Source organism: Chiloscyllium punctatum, chromosome 5 (assembly GCF_047496795.1).
Source record: "Chiloscyllium punctatum isolate Juve2018m chromosome 5, sChiPun1.3, whole genome shotgun sequence".
Classification (NCBI taxonomy): domain Eukaryota; kingdom Metazoa; phylum Chordata; class Chondrichthyes; order Orectolobiformes; family Hemiscylliidae; genus Chiloscyllium; species Chiloscyllium punctatum.
The window spans coordinates 39,174,264-39,195,157 of NC_092743.1; the positions used below are offsets into that span (position 1 = coordinate 39,174,264).

The window sequence follows — 20,894 nt, forward strand, 5'->3', positions numbered from 1 at the left end:
AGAAATTCTGTTTGGAAGACAATTACTTGTGAAATAAGGTGAGACACTTGGCCCCTTGAAACTGCTGCTTTCTGGATGGCTCCAAGTAGTAACATGCTTCACCATTTCAGGGCACACTTAGGAAGGTGTTTGGGTTCAGTTTTAAATGTACAATTTGGAGTTTAATGATATTGTCAGCACCTGATTGCAATTTTAGTTGAAGATCTGAGAAAGTGAGTGGCAGCTGCTTATCCACGTACCAAATGTATCAGAAGGCAGATTCTAAATCAGAATCTTCAGTGTCACAGTTGAATTAAAAGTGCAAGAGGTATGTTGAAGTTGCAGAAATGTAGGATTTCCATTTCTTCTGAGTCTTTGCAAGAGGATATATTATCTTAATGAGTGCCAGAGGATTTTGACAACAGTTTCATGGAAATGTGGTTGCAGCATAACAGTTATAGTCATCGAGATGTACAGCATGGAAACAGACCCTTCAGTCCAACCCGTCCATGCCGACCAGAGATCCCAACCCAATCTAGTCCCACCTGCCAGCACCTGACCCATATCCCTACCAACCCTTTCCAATAATATACCCATCCAAATGCCTCTTAAATGTTACAATTGTACCAGCCTCCACTACATCCTCTGGCAGCTCATTCCATACACCTACCACCCTCTGCATGAAAAAGTTGCCACTTAGGTTTCTTTTATATCTTTCCCCTCTCACCCTATACCTATGCCCTCTAGTTCTGGACTCCCCAACCCCAGGGAAAAGACTTTGTCTATTTATCCTATCCATGCCCCTCATAATTTTGTAAACCTCTATAAGGTCACCCCTCAGCCTCTGACACTTCAGGGAAAACAGTCTCCGCCTGTTCAGCCTCTCCCTGTAGCTCAGATCCTCCAACCCTGGCAACATCCTTGTAAATCTTTTCTGAACCCTTTCAAGTTTCACAACATCTTTCCAATAGGAAGGAGACCAGAATTGCATGCAATATTCCAACAGTGGCCTAACCAATGTCCTGTACAGCCGCAACATGACCTCCCAACTCCTGTATTCAATACTCTGACCAATAAAGGAAAGCATACCAAACGCCGCCTTCACTATCCTATCTACCTGCGACTCCACTTTCAAGGAGCTATGAACCAGCACTCCAAGGTCTCTTTGTTCAGCAACACTCCCTAGGACCTTACCATTAAGTGTATAATTCCTGCTAAGATTTGCTTTCCCAAAATGCAGCACCTTGCATTTATCTGAATTAAACTCCATCTGCCACTTCTCAGCCCATTGGTTCATCTGGTCCAGATCCTGTTGTTATCTGAGGTAACCCTCTTCGCTGTCCACTACACCTCCAATTTTGGTGTCCTCTGCAAACTTACTAACTGTACCTCTTATGCTCGCATCCAAATCATTTATGTAAATGACAAAAAGTAGATAACATAAGCCACTTGCCCCTGAATGTTCTCTATCACTTGACATTAAAGCAAAAATCAGACATTAAGCCACAGGTTTGCTGCAGGTGCCCAAAAATCTGATTTTGTCTGCTAATGGTAGAAAGGGTAAATCTGGTGTGTGCGTGTGTGAGATACAGAAAGAAAACATGGACCGAGGATGTTGTGATCTCGTCGAGTGAGTAACTCCACTCACCAGCATTATTTCATTTTCTCCCCACTTCTTGTTTCCAGCACTGCATTGATATTGTTCACATCGCAGGACGCCGACCCTTTGGGCAGAATGTGGTTAATATCTATACAGACGGTTATTTAAGAAAGACTGCACAACTACGATTCCCTTCACTAAATGAGGTGAGGTCTGACTTTCATGAAGTTCATTGAGTTTCCCTTTATCCCTAAAATAAAACCGATAAAATTAATTTCTTTATGGCATCAATGATGGGACTCCGCCCACTTACCTTGGAGACCTTGAGATAAAGTTATGAATCAGAATACCATCGAATTGCAATAATAGAGGGGGTGCTACATTGTTATAAGAGTAAATTAACAAAAACAGGATTTAGTTATATATTTACACTCTTCTGTCCTTATTGCAATTCCAGTATGTTCTTTATGCATACCTTCCTTACTGGAAATCTGGACTCCTTTGAACTAAGGTGCAGTGTGTACTGAGTCAATTGAAATTTTCAAGTCTAAATAGATTTTTGGTGATTAAGAGTATCAATGTTATGTAGCAGAGGGTATCAGGTGCAGAACAGACTCTAGGCAACCCCTGAGCCTATTCTTTTATTCTCATCCCGTTGTTCTCTCAATTTTGATGCCATCTTGTACTCCAGGCTTTGATTCTTCACCTTTCTCAGTGTGCTCTGAAGAAAATGATCTGACATAGGAACAGAAGTGGCCCATTCTGCCTAATAAGTCTTCCCCACCATTCAATACCGTCATGGCTGATCAAACACTTCAATGCCTTTAACCCATGCCATCCCAGTGGTAGTCTGGCGCACTGACCTCTACACTGCTGAAGCCAAATGCCAACTCGAGGACACCTCTTCCTACTGCCCCCTCGAACATGACCCCACCCCCCATCACCAAACCATCATCTCCCAGACAATACAGAACCTCATCACCTCAGGAGATCTCCCACCCACAACTTCCAACCTCATAGTCTGGGAACCCCGCACTGCCCGGTTCTACCTCCTTCCCAAGATCCACAAGTCTGACCACCCTGGCCGACCCATTGTCTCAGCATGCTCCTGCCCCACTGAACTCATCTCTACCTACCTCGACACTGTCCTATCTCCCCTAGTCCAGGAACTCCCCACATACGTTCGACACACCACCCACGCCCTCCACCTCCTCCAAGACTTCCGTTTCCCCGACCCCCAACGCCTCCTCTTCACCATGGATATCCAATCCCTCTACACCTCCATCCGCCATGACCAGGGCCTCCAAGCCCTCCGTTTTTTCCTCTCTAGACGTCCCCAACAGTACCCTTCCACCGACACACTCATTCGTTTGGCCAAACTGGTCCTCACCCTTAACAATTTCTCCTTTGAATCCTCCCACTTCCTCCAGACCAAAGGGGTAGCCATGGGCACACGTATGGGCCCCAGTTATGCCTATCTTTTTGTTGGCTACATAGAGCAGTTAATATTCCGTAATTACCCCGGCACCACTCCCCATCTCTTCCTCCACTACATTGATGACTGCATTGGCGCCACCTCGTGCTCCCGCGAGGAGGTTGAGCAATTCATCAACTTCACCAACACATTCCACCCTGACCTTAAATTTACCTGGACCATCTCTGACACCTCCCTCCCCTTCCTGGACCTCTCCATCTCCATTAGTGACGACCGACTTGACACTGACATTTTTTACAAACCCACCGACTCCCACAGCTACCTGGATTACACCTCGTCACATCCTGTCTCTTGCAAAAATACCATCCCGTATTCCCAATTTCTCCGCCTCCGCCGTATCTGCTCCCAGGAGGACCAGTCCCACCATAGAACACACCAGATGGCCTCCTTCTTTAGAGACCGCAATTTCCCTTCCCACATGGTTAAAGATGCCCTCCAACGCATCTCGTCCACATCCCGCACCTCCGCCCTCAGACCCCACCCCTCCAACCGTAACAAGGACAGAACGCCCCTGGTGCTCACCTTCCACTCTACAAACCTTCGCATAAACCAAATCATCCACCGACATTTCCGCTACCTCCAAAAAGACCCCACCACCAGGGCTATATTTCCCTCCCCACCCCTTTCCGCCTTCCGCAAAGACCGTTCCCTCCGTGACTACCTGGTCAGGTCCACGCCTCCCTACGACCCACCCTCCCGTTCTGGCACTTTCCCCTGCCACTGCAGGAACTGTAAAACCTGTGCCCACACCTCCTCCCTCACCTCTATCCAAGGCCCTAAAGGAGCCTTCCACATCCATCAAAGTTTTACCTGCACATCCACTAATATCATTTATTGTATCCGTTGCTCCCGATGTGGTCTCCTCTACATTGGGGAGACTGGGCACCTCCTAGCAGAGCGCTTTAGGGAACATCTCCAGGACACCCGCACAATCAACCAAACCGCCCCGTGGCCCAACATTTCAACTCCCCCTCCCATTCTGCCGAGGACATGGAGGTCCTGGGCCTCCTTTACCACCGCTCCCTCACCACCAGACGCCTGGAGGAAGAACGCCTCATCTTCCGCCTCGGAACACTTCAACCCCAGGGCATCAATGTGGACTTCAACAGCTTCCTCATTTCCCCTTTTTCCCCCCCCCACCTCATCCTAGTTTCAAACTTCCAGTTCAGCACTGTCCCCTTGACTTGTCTGACCTGTCTAGCTCCTTTTCCACCTATCCACTCCACCCTCTCCCCCCTGACCTATCACCTTCATCCCCTCCCCCACTCACCCATTGTACTCTGTGCTACTCTCTTCCCCACCCCCACCCTCCTCTGGCTTATCTCTCCACGCTTCAGGCTCACTGCCTTTATTCCTGATGAAGGGCTTTTGCCCGAAACGTCGGTTTCGCTGCTCATTGGATGCTGCCTGAACTGCTGTGCTCTTCCAGCACCACTAATCCAGAATTTGGTTTCCAGCATCTGCAGTTATTGTTTATACCTTATCCCCATAACCCTGTTCACTTGTTTTGGTATTAATAAATTTATCACTATTAACTTGTTTTCACCATTGAATGCTCACAGACCTACTAAGTGTTTCTGGAAAGTTTATAAAAATTGAGACAACTGTGGATGCTGTAAATCAGAAACAAAAACAAATTGCTGGAAAAGCTCAGCATGTCTGGTAGCATCTGTGGAGAGAAATCAGAGTTTGATATTTTGGATCCAGTGTCCTTCCTGATGAACATGCATCCACAGATGCTGCCAGACTTGTTGAGCTTTTCCAGAAATTTCTCTTTTTGTTTCTATTTATTCCATTTTATCTTAAAATTTAATTAGATTGTAATATTTATGTTATAAAAATTTTAATCCTTCCTTCCAGTCCTTCACTTACTGCTGTATTGGATCAGCTGGTCACAGAACAACGACAACAGTTATTACTTCTCCCATCCAGACTCCCGATCTATCCTTCACTTCACATTACCCCCTCAACCGTTCTCAGTCCTTCCCAGCCAGCTTTACATCTCCCATGAGAGGCTCCACCTCTCCACAAGCCATTGTGAATACAATCGCGGCCAGCATGCAGGATGCAGAATGGGGCACACCAACGTCCCTGGAAGGGCTGATGGGATCCGTCTTTGTGTTCCATGAAGCCCTGCAGCCGATGCAGATCAAAGCACTTTTCAATGCAGGTGGGTTTTCCTGTTAACTGTGTTTTATTAGTCAGCCATAATGTGAGAGTGTGCACGCAGTCTTGTTTATTCCCATTTGTGTTATTGAGGCAGTAGTGATAGACGTATCTATCTACCTGTCTGCCCTCTTAAGTGAATGGTAAAGATTGTAAAGCAATATTTGAAGGAATGTATCACTCTCCAGTTTGTCAATCAACATTGTTCACACAATCAGTACTACCAAAAAACTATTTTATCTCCATACTCTTCTTGGGATCCTGTTGAGCCCAAATTGGCTGTCACATCTTCCAATAAAACAATAGTGATTATTCTACTAAATTATTTTGAGGTACCTGGTCATGGCCAGACAGGTCTATCTGCTCATGATAGATATCCTGTTTGTCCCAAGGGTTCTGGGACAAATCCACCAGCAGCATGCCAGTGCTCTCTGATCTGCCTCCTGTTAGGTGACTGTGTCATCTGCGGGATGACCAGCTGCCTGGCAAGGGAGCGTACAACATAACAGTGACCCCAGAACACATTGAGAAGTTCAAAGGTTAGAGATCTGTGAAGGCTCGCTTTGTTTCCCATGAGTCCGCTGAAGATTCAATCAAGGAGAGCATTAAGAGGCCATTCATCCTCAAAGCTGTTCAGAAGGCAAGAAGGAGTGAATGGTAAAATTGTACAAATTCCAGAAAAGCATGCAGAACCTGCTCCAACTGTGGATAATGGGGGTCGATGTCACAGGGGGTATCCAGGAGATGAAGAGCCAGCAAGACTCTCTGTTTACTTTGCAGGGCATAAAGATAATTGTCCGCTCCAACAACCATGGAGCACAATGAGATGCACTTACATTTCTTCTTTCAGAAGGTACACAGGGAGAGCTCTGTTATCAGCAGTGTGAAGGAATGTGATGAATGGTAGTATCACCTCAATCTGATATCCTGAGGATCAGCAAATCCTTTGAGAGCTAAACTGTATGACATGAAGTCTACAGATAGCACAACCTCCCAGTCGTTGCTGTCCTGTGTCATGGAAGTCATAGATGAAAGCATGCAGGAGAGGCTGAACCAGATGCTGTCTCTGGATGAGCTGACCGAGGTCCTCAAGTCCTTTTGAGAAGAGTGAGACTCCTGGAGGTGATGGCTTACTAGTGGAGTTATATTCAGCTCAGTGGGATCTGCAGGAGATGTACTGCAGTATGCTTCTGGCAGGTAGTGTGTGCAGATTCTCGAGGAAGGGCATCATCACGTTATCTACAATCAGAATGGGAGAGGGAGGACGTTAGAAATGGGCGACCAATTTCACTGCTGAATGCAGATTACAAAATCCTGTTTAAGCTCATCACCAACTGACTGAAGTCTACTCTGGTATCGGTGATTCACCTTGACCAAATCTGTGCTGTACTGGGCAGGATGATCTCGGAGAGCCTCATGCTCCTCAGGGATACAATGGCCTATATGCAGGACAGGGGGATGGACAGCTACCTCATCATGCTGGATCAGGAGAAGGCCTTTGACAGGATATCGCACACCTACACGAGGGATATGCTCCCTAAAATGGACTCTGGGAAGGGAATCCACAATTGGATCTGATTGCTCTACACCAATATTGTTAATGCAGTCTCAATCAATGGGTGGGAATCAGAAAGCTTCCTGATCAGATTTGAAGTCAGGCAGGGTTGCCCACTCTCTGCTGCCTTGTTTGTGTGTTGTCTAGACCCCTTTACTGAGTCCATCAGGAAGGATGTAAGCCTGAAAGGAGTGAGTATTCCAGGCAGCAGAGGTCAGCAGGTCCACGTCTCTGTGTTCTTGGTAGATGTCGCTGTTTTCTGCTTTGATCTGTTGTCAGTGCACAGGTGCATGAGCATCTGTGACCAGTTTGAACTGGCATCAGAAGCCAAGGTAAATTGAGACCAGAGTGTTCTCCATGTTCTTTGGAGCCTGGCAGACTGATCATTTATCCCCTTCACCATCAGGATAGATGACCTGAACATGTTGGGAATATGGTTCAGTGGGACTTGGGAGAAGACCATCGCCAAGGTGGCGCAGAAACTGGACTTTTGGGATCATCGCTCCCTCTCCATTGCGAATGTAAACCTGGTCATTGCCTGTGAAGGACTCTTGCTGTTGCTGCATGTGGTGCATGTCAGTTCTATGCTCCAAAACTGCACCGGTGCAGTAACATGAGCTATCTTCTACTTCATCTAGAAGTCGAAGATGGATTGTGTCCAGAGGAACACCACGTACAATGCTCTGGATCAAGTAGGGGTATGGTGGGAGATGTACCCAAGACCACCTTTATGTATGGCTGCATCAAACTGTGTGTAGACCTTTAGATACTCAAACACCAAATGTCACCACATACTGAGGTTCTACCTGTCCCTGGTGTTGTGAAGGATGGGCCTAGCCTCGCCATGGAATGCTCCAAATAGTTAGACTGTTCCATATCACCTTCCCTCCTGGAAAATTTGTAAAATAAAACATCTTTGATCACAAGTCCATCAGGAAGTGGTCAGTGTGGAGCTTCCTCAAGACCCTGCAGAAAGGAAGAAGAGTGTTCCTGTTGGGTGGTTCCCTGAGCAGACTGTTGCAGTTATTTGGCACAATGTGTTACCACCTGAGCTCTCCAACAGGTATCAAGGCGTAGCTTGGCCGGTCATGAGAAGGGCACGACCTATGAGATCCTTTATGTATGTTCGGACTCTCTGCTGGCCATGAAATGGCTGCAGGAGGTGGGGGGGTATTTGTCACTTGTCTCCTGGAATGTGTCTTTGCAAAAGAAGTCTGGCGAGAGATGCAGTAGTTATTGTCGAGGTTCATCATGAGCAGCTCCATGATGCTCTACAGTCTGATCTCCTGTATTGCCAAACATCAACTGCGTCTGGAGGACTGTCACCTCTGTGAAAGACAGTCTTTGGTCCGCTCAAACTTTGATCATGAAAGGTAAACAGTTGAACCCAACCACACATTGTACACATTCTAAGATTCAGGACTGTGCTGAGAGACATGCGAAAGGTTGGCATTGCAGCTGCCAAAGCACGGTGGGGGGGTGGGGAAACACCATCTAAGTGTTTCTGCCAAAGTACAGAGAGTTATCAGACCCTCTTATTGCCTCAAAATGAATGTAAATGGTTTCCTGCACGAGAAGGAAATGCCTCTAATTTGCAACTGCAACAAAGCTCTGAGGAATGTCAAATTCCAGTCTGTTTTTTGCTTTGCAAAGAGTTTACAGAATGTTTAGTACCTTCTGTCTGTACTCAGACAAAAGTTTTATGAATAACATATTTTTGAAATATAAAACAGAATTTAGGAAATGAACAATGTTGATAAATCTGTTCATCCTTTCATAATTGCTTTACCCTGCCTTTTCCCTCTGTCCCTCCCTCGCTCTGTTTCATTTTCTGTATTTAAATATTCTATGCCTTTTATTTGTTCACTTTGTCTCATTTGCTCTCGTTTCCCATTTCACCTTTGTCTCCTGGCCATGCTAAATTGCCATTGTATCGAGGGATGTGCAGGCTAGGTGGATTAACCATGGGAAATGCAGAGTTACAGGGATAGAGTTGGGGGGGGGGGTGGTGGTGGAGTTGAAGAAAATTTCTTCCACAATAAAGAAACTATGTTTATTTGTTCAGTTTTCAATGTTTATAAATCCATGTCCAAAGTGTTGCTCTGTGGGACAGTGCTGAATTTGCAAGCCTTGCCTTCTAGCATTATTAAGGGTATTGCCCAAGATCACTCCCAGTGCGTGCAATTGAAATGTTGTAATTAAACACAAAGGCCTGTATTTCTCTGCCAGCCAACACCTTGAGATGCACCTACATTTGAACTGTGACACCATCCTATTGCCCATTCATTTTTTTACCATGACCGCTTGTCACAACTGCTCTCCCACCACCACACCCAGGACACAGACCCTTCCCACTCCACTCCTCCATGCCTTCGACCTCTCCACAACTGGCTCACTTGCTGATCCTGAGCCACTGTATAATCTACAGTCCTCCTGCACCTATCTTTTGATCTCTTGAACCAAGTAAGGAAAAGTGCCACACATTAACATAACTGATCAAAGGTGCGCACATCATCTTTGAAACATCATACTGAGATTCTCATGTGCTGCATTTATCTTGGGAGTAAGACATAACTTAAAATGTTTTACACTAATGAGTACTCGTGGATGTATGTTCTCTGCATCTTAATCTGCTGTTTTGAAGGTTGAATTTTCACGATATCCCCAATTAAGTCACCCTGCATTCCTAGTTTCCAGCTCTTATGGGCTGCATAAAACGAATCCCATTATTTGTCTCTGTGTGTGTATCTCTTTCACTTTTTCCATTTGTTTTTCTGTATATCTTTCTATCTATCTATCTTTCTCCCCTCCCTCTCTCCCTCTCTCCCTCTCTCCCTCCCTCCCTCCCTCCCTCCCTCCCTCCCTCCCTCCCTCCCTCCCTCCCTCCCTCCCTCCCTCCCTCCCTCTCTCCCTCTCTCCCTCTTTTTTCCCCCCCCCTCTCTCTTCTCACTCTCTCTCTCTCACTCTCTCTGTTTGTGTGTCTCTCTCCCTACCCAAATGTGTGTCTCTACCCTCCCTACAAGAAGTGACCTGGTCTGCAGTAAAAGGCCCTTTGCTGGAGTTGAGGTTGCTGAAATAAACTCACATAACATCGAAGAGCTGCATGGTAATTACTTTGTTACTGGTTTACTTTGTTCTTTAGGTCCAAACAACTTATTGCCATTTAAGCCTGACAGTGAGCTATCCGATCTGAGTAGCAAGTTGCTCCTACATTATACTCCCAAGGTAAGTAAGTTCAGAAAGTGTTTTACATGAAAGTTGTAACAAACTTAGGAAGATTTAAGTTCTCTCAAATCAAAGTCTGGTGCATGGGAAAATAGTCACTTGATGAAGATAGTACAAGTTCTAACCACCTGCAGAGCTGTAGCAAAGTGGGCAGAGGAGAAAATTGATTGGAGGAGGGTGGAGTTTGATGGATGGATTGAGTAATGGATGCAGTTGATTCCTTCCAGAGGCAATTAGTGGCATAGTCGAGTGTGTGTTGCTTGAAGAGCACAGCAGGTCAGGCAGCATCCAAGGAACAGGAGAATCGACATTTCGGGCATAAGCCCTTCATCAGGATGAAGAACTTTCTGATGAAGGGCTTATACCCGAAATGTTGATTCTCTGCTCCTCGCTGCCTGACCTGCTGTGCTTTTACAGCAATACAGTCTTGACTCTGGTACTCCAGCATCTGCAGTCCTCATTTTCTCCTCCGCAGTTAGTGGCATACACCATATTTGTGTTTGTGATGGCAACCATACCTTTAAGGTAACTGTCAGCTATATGAATGTTAATCTGTTTTCATGGTTTCACTTGTTTGTGTTTAGGCCTGCAGAAATCAGATTTGTTTAGATCTGTCCACAAACCACTTCTATGATGGGAGGTTGACTGGGCACAATACAGTCAACTGGGATATCAAGGTGAGTATCAGTTTGATGGGAAATGTCAACAAGCTTAACACAGCATTATCTGTACTACAGTTTGGGATGTAAGAGCAGGATGGATGGGGAAGTGCAGCTTACATTTCACCTTACCGTAGCCATGACATTTAAACCAATGGCAGGGGAACTTCCACTAGATTGTCTGGTGCTTCTCTGCAAGCTAAGAGCAAGGCCCAGAATCTTGTAAACTGGGATCATTGTGGTTCATAGAGGTCCCCCATGGAGGCACATTGAAAACATCCTGCACCTCTGGGTTCAATCGTCTGACTGCAGAGACCTGACCCCACTTCGTAAGGAGCCATCACCCACCATTGGCTTGCAGCACTGTGACAGGAATACAGTGTAAGTGACCTGACATCAGCTCTTTAAACTCCTCAGGATGTAAAATCCAATTATTGGATTGGAGAATGTAGAAATTGCCAAGTTTGCCTGTGGGAAAACAAATTGTGGATTGTACAGTAACAGCAGACATTACTACACACAGTCCTCTTCCACACACAGTTGGACCTGGGCTAATAATTCCAACAGACAGACGCACGCACACATAAAATCACGTCCATCACAGTGTTGACCATACAGTACCCCCTCTGTCTTTCAAACTCTACTATGTGTGTGTGTGTGTGTGTGTGTGTCTCTCTCTCTGTCTGTCTCTCTCTCTCGCTCTCTTTTTCTCTGTTCTTTATGTCCTCCCATGTATCAACAAGCTGTTTGTTTATTCCTATAGTCTGAAATAATTCTTCATCTTTTTAGGATGTGATCAATTGTGTTGGGGGTATGGGTGTCCTCCTACCACTTCTGGAACAAGTGGCATCCAAAAGTGATGATTCAGAGGAGAATCAGGAGACAACTGACTTAGTGGGACCAGAACTGACATCTTCACAGAACATCCAAGGAATGCTCCTACCTTTGGGCAAGTCTTCAGGTAAATCTTTTGACCAGAATTTTGGCTCCTCAGATGCTGCCTGACCTGCTGTGCTTTTCCAGCACCACAGTTTCAACTCTGACTTCCAGCATCTGCTGTCCTCACTTTCTTCCAAAATTTTATAGTCTCTACCCTCCAAGAATGGTCTGGCAGATATGGAGTGTAAAATTAAGTGCAATGTTAGGGGCATTGAGCTCATCATCTGCCTTCATTTTTAACCAACACCTTTGTTATTTTACCAGTGATAGGGCGTGGCTGGTTTACCCTTGGGATCGAGGCCAGTTAATAGTTACTGAAGAGCCACTTCCCACTGCTGTTAGCGCATGTACTGTCCATGCCACACAATAAGGCCACCATATACACTCCAGTGGCCTGACTGCTAACCCATGTTGATAGCTTTCCTCCTGATTGGGAACCTTACCATCAACAGCCAGCAAAAAGAGCTGACCCTGCTTCAAGACCCCTTCCCCTTTCCCCACCGTCTTTTTTGCTCACAACTCGTCCAAACACCTACTTGGGAGGTGTATATGGATGGATAAGAGGTGAAAGCAGCTACATAACCTGACATCCTGTTCAGAAGAACTGCCACGGAGATCAAATTTCCAGCTGGAATAGCTCCAAGAGTACGTTTCATCATGAGACTGTACCTACAGAGATTTGGGAGAAAGCAAAAATATTGATAAATAAGGCATGTATAAAATACCCTGCTTCTGTACGTTACTGTAACTCTCGCAACTGTCCACAAACTCTGCATTTTTCCATCTCTTGTTCCATGTCATTTCCCCACTTCATTCGTCCAGGGTTTGTTGTCCATGCCATTAGCCATTAAAGTGTGAAGCTCTGAAAATTTCTGCACCTATGCTCCATCTGAAATATTCTTTAAAACTACATCTTCCAATATTCACGTTTTTTTTAGTCTGATTGCTTTGAAATCTGTCGGTACAGGAAGTATTACCAGCTGCAGAAGTTGGAGCTCTGGGTTCAGGAGCTCGCTCTATGGTTGGCGTCGTTGTGATATGCTGAGGCTGAGAGATATGCAATAAGTACATTCAGAGAGGAGATTACATGCACGCTCGGAGTGAAACTGGCGAAAAGACTTTGTAAAGTAGAAAGCAACAACAGAAGACAAATAAAGCATAGAGAAGCACTCAATAAGATTAAAATTAGGCAGAAAGGCAGAATTGAAGGCAGTCTATGACATTTGCAAAATGGTCAATGATTTGAATACCCAAATGGATATGATTTAATTCTAATAATAAAGACATGTCTCCACAGTGCCCAAGATTGGGAGTTGAATGTCTAGGAGTGACAAATAATGAGGTTAAAGGAGAAAGGTAGCACTTTTCAGGACAAGATCAGTGAGAATAGACCTTAGATCAAAGGATCATGATGGAATCAGTTTATCTGGAGCTAAGAAACAGCAAAGGGCAGCAAACATTGGTGAGTTGCTCAGTTGCTCCAGCAATTTCTGTTTTTGTTTCAAACATTGATAGCTACTGCTTATGGACTACTAAACTTTGTTGGTAATATTAGGCATGACGTAAAGCTGGAAATTAGGGATATATGTAATGTGTAGAGATACAGTAATAAAGGAAACTTCAATTTATATACCAAGTCAGAACTAATATTCTTGAGGATTAATTTCTAGAGTATGTACCAAATGTTTCTGATTCAGTACATTGAGGAGCCAACTAGGGATTGAGTTATTTTGTAAGGGAAAATGAAGAACTTGACTGTAAAGGAACCTTTGAGTATTATGTTAGAATTTCACATTAAGTTTGAGTACAATACACTTTGTTCATAAATTAGGGTCTTCAGTCTGAAGAAAGAAAATTTATGAAGAACTGAGTTGCAAGTTGACTCTGGTGGATTTGGAAAATACATTCAAACTTTTGGTAGACAGACCTTGGCAAGCATTCAGAGATATGTTCCATTCTCTACAACAGAGACATATGTGATTAGGGAACAATACCAGTAAGGTTTAAGAATTTGTTAACAGACAGAAAACAGCGTTGGAATAAATGGATCGTTCTCAGGATGTTACAAATAAGATACTGTAAAGGATCAGCGTGAGCTCCACAGATCTGTTTAAATGATTTGGATGGGGATATCAATTATAGTATTTAAGATTTGCTGATGAGGCCAAACTGAGGAGGAATATGCATTATAAGGAAGGTTCACTGAGACTTTAAGAGGACTTTGACAGGTTAAGTGAACAGAGTAGAACATGACAGATGGACTATAATGTGAATAGGTGTGACTTTCATTTTAAAACAAGACAGTTTTTTTTAAATGATGGGAAGTGTGAATGTCCAAAGAGACTGGGATGATCTTGTTTATGAGTCACGAATAGTTAGTGTGCAGGTGCAGTAAGTAATTAGGAAGGGAAATTGAATGTTAGCTTTCATCAGGTAGGGATTTGAATTCAGGAATAAAAATGCCTTGATTCAGTTATATATTGTCTTGGTAAGATCTCACTTAGATAATTTTTACACATTTGGTCCTTTTTTTTGAAGAGGGATACTTTTTGCAATTGAAAATAACTGAATGAATCCTGAGCGTGGCTGAATTGTCTTCTGGAGAGAGTGGGTGTGTACTACGTGGAATTCCGAAAAATGAGTTGACCTAATTTAAATTCTTAATTGTTTTGACAAGGTGAAGTAATTAAGATGTTTCCCATTGTTGGTGAGGTTTAACACCAGGGCACATGATTTTAGGATTAGGGGCAGGAATTTAAGACTGAAATGAGAAGAATTTTTGACACAGAGGGTATTGAATCTTTGGGTCAGCTCCTTTCAAAGGATTTTCCATCTGTAAATCCTATCCAGAAAATCCTGCCAGACCTGCAGGTCTTTTCATTTAACATCAAAACATTTAAAATCAAATCTTTTAGTGAATGGAGCTTTGTGCAATTAAGTGTTTACTTGAAAAGGTTCTGCTCAAGGGTATGATGCTGACATGATGTTGACATTCCATAAAGATAAGACCAAATGATGCTGCTTTATGCTAACTTACTTGTGGTCTTTTTATAGAGAGCAAATTGGAGAGGAATAGTGTAGCTGCATTTTTGCTGCTAGTTAAGAATTTAATCCGAAACCATACCATAAATCAGGAGAATTTCATCCAGTGCAATGGCCCGGCTGTCATAGGTGCCCTGTTGCAAAAGGTAAGACTTGTGAATTTTGTACTTGCATAGATTGTGGTCATCACTGGCAAGATTGGTCACTTGTTCATTCTTAATTGCCGTTGCCCAATGTAGGTCAGGCCATTTCAGTGAGCAGTTAAGAATTGACCATATTGCTGGAGATGCAGGAACAGCTAACTCTTGTATCTGCATCTCCAACCAATCAGCACCCACTTATAATGCTGTATAACTTGTTGTTTTCTTTCTTCAAGTTTGTTTCTTGAGTTCTTAACTTGATGAGTCTTAGAAAAGCTTCAACTTGTGTGTGTTTTTCTAAAGCAATGTTTAAGTTTTGTACTGCTAAGCAATTATTTTATGAACTTGTAAACGTTAAGCCGAGTTCTGAATATGATCTTATACTATAACCATATGCAGTATTCTCAAACGTGGTTTGTTCAAGGTTCTTAATAAGATTAGCATAACTTCTCTCCCTTTCTATTCATCAACAAAGAGCCTTCTGCTTGGGTTTGCTTTCCATAATGGTCTTTTATAACTAACTTAAACAATGTGATTTGTGTACTTACATTCCCAGATCCCTTTGCTCCTCCATCCCAATTGTTCATATTTTTATTAATTCTGTACTTTGTGTGATTCGTTACAGTCTTAAATCGGGACTATCTCTCACCCCCCCAACTACCTCCCCTTCCACTCCTCCAATGGGGTGCAGATGTTCAAATTTAGAAACTTTGGTTTTGATTCCAATGTCTTAACTGTCATTGGCAATTGTGACCTCATGCTTTATTTTCCCAATTGTATCCCTTTAAATGTGTATTTAAAATTTTAAAAAGGGCAATCAGATGACCTCACAGTCTTCTATATTCAATGGAATACAAGTTTAATTTATGTATTCTATAGTCATTACTTACTCTTCTGAGCCTGGTATAATTTTAGTGAATTTGCAAAGGCAAGGTTAAAGCTGAAACCTATTTGTAGGGTACCTGGAGGGGGAGCCTTACAATATATCTATTCTATGTCTATAGGCTTGCCCTGACGTCTTTAGGCATAAGGTACAAGTACTCATGCTCTTTGACAGACAGTGCAAAGAACTTGTATTAAGTAACTACCCATCCTGTGCCCACCCTATGTATTAAGTAACTACCATCCTGTGCCCACCCTATATATTCAGTAGCTACCCATCCTGTGCCCACCCTGTATATTCAGTAACTAACCTATCCTGTGCCTACTCTTGGACTGTTTCATTGGACTGCTCAAGATTCCTCAATTTAGAATTGATTAGAATTAACTACTGTGTTGTAACAGGCCATTTGGCCCAACAAGTCTACACTGAAGGTAACCCACCCAGACCCAGTCCTCAAACGTATATTTACCCCTCACTAATGCACCCAATACTAAGGGCAATTTAGCATTGCCAATTCACCTGACCTGCACATCTTTGGACTGTGGGAGGAAACCAGAGCATCTGGAGGAAACCCACGCAGGCAAGGGGAGAATGTGTAAACTCCACACAGACAGTTGCCCGAGGCAGGACTCTAACCTGGGTCACTGGCGTTGTGAGGCAGCAGAGCTAACCACTGAGCCTCCATGCCACCCACAGAACATAATAATAGCATCTTAACAAGTTTTTATTTTAGTTTAAATTGAAGCAGTTTCAGAGACACTAGTCAAGCTTGTTTAAATTGTCACCCATTCTATTACATTACACTTACTGTACAAAAAAAAGCTAATGTTTGGAGCTGGAGTTAGAGACTAATGTCCCTGTGAGAGCAGGATTAGGGGGAAGGAAATCTGTGAACAAATTTCAAAAGATTACAAAGGATATGACTTTGCAGTTAATGAGATTTTCTGAAGCTTAATGAGGTCTCATGAGATCTAACAAATTTCATTAAACTTAACAAGGATGTTTTGTCAGTTATCATTACTTTGGAGTAAAAAGTTTCTTTTAAAGCTTCCAGTTTTAATCAAAGGAACTTGTTATATTTGCAGAAAGTTTGCAGACAATTCCTGCTCAGTTAGAGCTGAACTAATTACAGTAAACTTAAATCATTTTAGAAACACAGATTCAAGAGAAGCAAGTAATAAAACAGCTTTTATCAAAGCCTAGACTGCAGTTTTTATTGTAGAAAGGATGATAACATGAGAACAGAGACCGCTACATCTTCCAAGGGAAAGTTGGATGAGTATCTGTCGAGAAGGAAGGCAGAAGGCTGTGGAAAAAGAGTCTGGCAATTAAATTCATTTTAGTTCAATCTATCAAAGAACCAGCAGAGATGTATTGATATGGGATTGTGATAATTGTGGGCAGCATGGTGGCTTAGTGGTTAGAACTGCAGCCTCACAGCGCCAAGGGCCCGAGTTCAATTCCAGTCTCTGGTGACTGTGTCTGCATGGAGTTTGCACATTTTTCCCCGTCTGTGTGGGTTTCCTCCAGGTGCTCCTGTTTCCCCTTGCAGACTGGGTGGATTAGCCATGGTAAATTCCCCATAGTGATCAAGGATATGCTGGCGAGGTGGATTAGCCACTGGAAATGCAGGGATAGGGTGGGGGGTTGGATCTGGGTGGGTTGCTGTACTGATGGTCTGTGTGCACTCGATTGGCCAAATGGCTGGCTTGTTTCCACACTGAAAGGATTCAATGGTTTTATGAAGGGAACATATCAGAATCATGCAAAACAGAAAAAGGGGCCGTGGAGTCTGAGTGGCTATGCTGACTATTAGCTGCAACTGTTCAATGGATCTGCACCCCCCAGCTCTGTTCCTTTCTTCAGGCATATTGTTGTCTTTATTGGTAGTACTGGCTGTGTAGGTATTCTTCAACCTGTTCAATATTATGCTTTCAATAAAAAAAGGGTGATTGAGTACATAAAGGAACAATTAGTTATGTTAAATGCCATCTTAGAATTAAAGGGTCAAAAAAACAATAATTAACGCAAATGTATATTCAAAAGATAATGATAACACACTCTAAGGACAGCTAACACACTACCAAGATATTTTCCAATCAACCTGTTCAGAAATAGTTTTACACACCTCTAGAATAGTTGAGATTTGAACCCAGGACTCCTGGCTCAAAGATAAGGAAACATACATTTTTTTTGGCAATCATAGCTGAAGGTTTGGTTCTGTTTTCCTACCTCATAAACCCAGTCATCTGTTTGTGTAATTTTAAGGTTCTAATATTGCACAGGAGGAAGAACATCTTTTGATTTTTGAAACTGAGTAAAAGTTCTGGAATGCAGGTCTCTACTGTTTAGTAGAACTAGAAACAATATAAGTGAGGTGTGACCATCAGCATTGTTTGGGAAATGAAAGAGAAATTTCTGGATGGCAGAGGTACATGAGTACAACTTTTACTCTTCAATTGACATCACTAAGATGGGTCATCAGGTTATTTGTGACTATGTATCAATGTGTTACATTGTAAAGGATTTCAAGATACCCCGTCATCATGGAACAAGCTATTAAAACACAGGTCTTTCTTTGCAAAGATTCCAAGCCACAGAGTGGACATGAATGTACTGATGGCCTGTCAGTTCCTCATGGAGCAGGTAGCTAGTGAAGGCAATAATCTCCTCCTCCACTGTATGTACCAGTACCTGCTGTTTGACTTCCGCATCTGGAGCCACAGTGATTTCGCCGTTCGATTGGGTAATGATTTACATTTCATTTGGAAAACCTCTTGCTGGGCCACAATACCCCAGTCTGCGCAATAGTATGATAGATTAGGCTAAGATGAAGTGGGAGGATCAAGTCAAGTCTCAACTGAGAGCAATCCAAAAGTTTTGGTCCCTAGCCTCTGATCTCTGCATGGCAATTTATTCAACTGCTTTTACTGCAAAATCCCTGTACGTTTTTATTAGATTATGAATGAAGAATAGATTTAAGCCAGTAACTACTTACATTTTCAGAAGCTGTTCAGAAAAATTAAAATTAACTTGTGTGCAAATTAGAATGAGCAAGGATTGTAATGGGATTGGGCAAAATATGATGCGATAGGAAGGCCAACATTTAAACTTTGATCCTGTTGAGTGGCTGCTTGAACCACTTTAGAAGGCTGTTAGGAACATATGAATTAGGAACAGAAGTAGGCTACTCAACCCATCACATCTGCCCCACCATTCTATAAAAGTCTATAAAATCAAGGCTGATCTGATTACTGTGTGTTCCTGCACATCTCCAATAACCTTTCACCCCTTGCTTGTCAAGCATCTTCCTACCACCTTAAAAATGTTCAAGCATCCTGTTTCCACCACCTTTTTTGAGGAAGAGAGCTCCAGGCTCATGACCCTCTGAGAGGAAAAATAAATCTTATTTCTCTCTTAATCAGTGATCTTTTACTTACAAATAGTGATCCACAATCAATGTCTTATACATTTCAATCAAGTCACTCCTACTGTTCTCAACTATAATGAATGTCAAACTTGGCTCATAAGACAACCTAACTAGCCTAGGTATTAGTCTGCTAAACCATCTTGGAATTCATTCCAATAGATTGACATTTTTCCTTACATAAGGAGACCAACATTGTATGCACTATTTCATGTATAGTACCACCAAGCATAGTCCCCTAACGTTTGTAATTGATTTCCCGAACTATAAATGAAACATTCACCTGGCTTTCCTAATTACTTGTATACATACATTCTAGCCTTGTATATGTTAGGACACCCAGATCCCTATGCACCTTAAAGCTCTGTAATCTTTAACCAATTTGATAGTATGCATCTTTATCATCCTGCTGAAATGGACAGTTTCACACTTTCCCACTTTATGCTCCATTTGTCAATTTAGCAGCGCATTAGGAAAAGTAGTAGGCCATTCGGTTCCTCGGTTTGACACATATTTATGAGTCTGAAAAGGAAAGGAGGTTTCCTTTTCTAAAGGATGTTAATAAAACAGATTCCCAACAATCCATTAGCTGTAGAGTCATGATTATTTAAACTTTTACCACTAAAATTCAAATTGGCATGGCAGGGTTTGATCATTTTTATTCCACATGTTTAGTGTAGGGCACTATTTGTCTGGTAAAGTAACCGCTAGGCTATCCTATCCTCACTGTGTTTGAAACATGTTTTAAGGGAGCCTGACTGGACTTCTAGCTGTGCTTTGCCTGACTTGTGAATGCTTAATGTGGAAAATGTGCTTGAAATGGGACATGTTCCATTCTATAATATTAACATCCTTTGGATGAGAAAAAATTATTACTTGCTCTTTTTAAAAGTTCATTCTCGGGATTATGAAGGCTGCTCTTTGTTGATTGTTGTTTGCTCAGAGGGTGACTGCCTATAAAATCTGCCTGCGTATCAAAATAAGCCTCCACTGCTGTGTAGTCTGCTGAACAGTCATCTAGTCTCAAAACATTAGCTTGCTTTCTCTCTATGGATGTTGCCTGACCCGTTATGATCTCCAGCATTTTTGTTTTCTGTGTAAGATGAGCATTGACTGTCTAATTCTCTTCACACTTACAGGTCACATACAGTACTTATCCACAATTGTCAAAGATCACAAACAACGTATCAGAAAGAAGTATGGTGTGCAGTACATTCTAGACTCCATCCGAACACATTATGGGTGAGTAGAAAGTTTTATGTGTCAGATTTAGGTTGTAAGTTGTAACTATCTGCTCTTCGGTTATTAGTTTTTCAATAGAGCAAGGATTAATTGTCATTAATTGAGCTACTGGTTATTCATAGGGTTGGGATTATTTGCTGTACAACAGTGTAGGTTTACTGTTTATTCAACACAGTAATGGTTGCTTGTTCAGTAGCTACAGAGTTATTGTTTACTCAGTAGCATGTGGATGAGAAACTTAACATATTTAAAACAACTCTTTGGATTTAGCCATCATCAGCAAGGCTAGAATTTATTACAAATGCTAATTAGTATTCATCTGCCATCTTATATCACTTTATAGAGAATTTCAACAACTATAATGATGACCATGAATCCATTGTCAATTGTCAGAAAAGCCAATCTCTTTCGCTACTTTCCTTTTAAGGAAGGAAACTGCTATCCTTACCTGGACTGGCCTGCATGCGTCTCCAGACCCACAGAACTGTGGTTGACTCTTAACTGCTGGCTAACCAGTTTTGCCCTCATCCATTGAATGAATG

The 20,894-nt window shown here is 42.7% G+C and overlaps 1 protein-coding gene across 4 annotated transcripts in view; it reads left to right on the forward strand.

Annotated features, from left to right (window-relative positions):
• The window catches only part of nbeal2 (neurobeachin-like 2), a 227,775-nt gene that overhangs the window by 113,453 nt on the left and 93,428 nt on the right, over window positions 1-20,894 (forward strand). For all 4 annotated transcript variants that reach the window (XM_072570079.1, XM_072570081.1, XM_072570082.1 and 1 more), the window contains 8 exons: window positions 1,666-1,785; window positions 4,935-5,244; window positions 9,938-10,020; window positions 10,605-10,697; window positions 11,469-11,640; window positions 14,673-14,806; window positions 18,270-18,429; window positions 20,250-20,352. In XM_072570079.1, coding sequence (XP_072426180.1) covers window positions 1,666-1,785; window positions 4,935-5,244; window positions 9,938-10,020; window positions 10,605-10,697; window positions 11,469-11,640; window positions 14,673-14,806; window positions 18,270-18,429; window positions 20,250-20,352 — 1,175 coding nt within the window. The remainder of the gene's footprint in view (window positions 1-1,665; window positions 1,786-4,934; window positions 5,245-9,937; window positions 10,021-10,604; window positions 10,698-11,468; window positions 11,641-14,672; window positions 14,807-18,269; window positions 18,430-20,249; window positions 20,353-20,894) is intronic.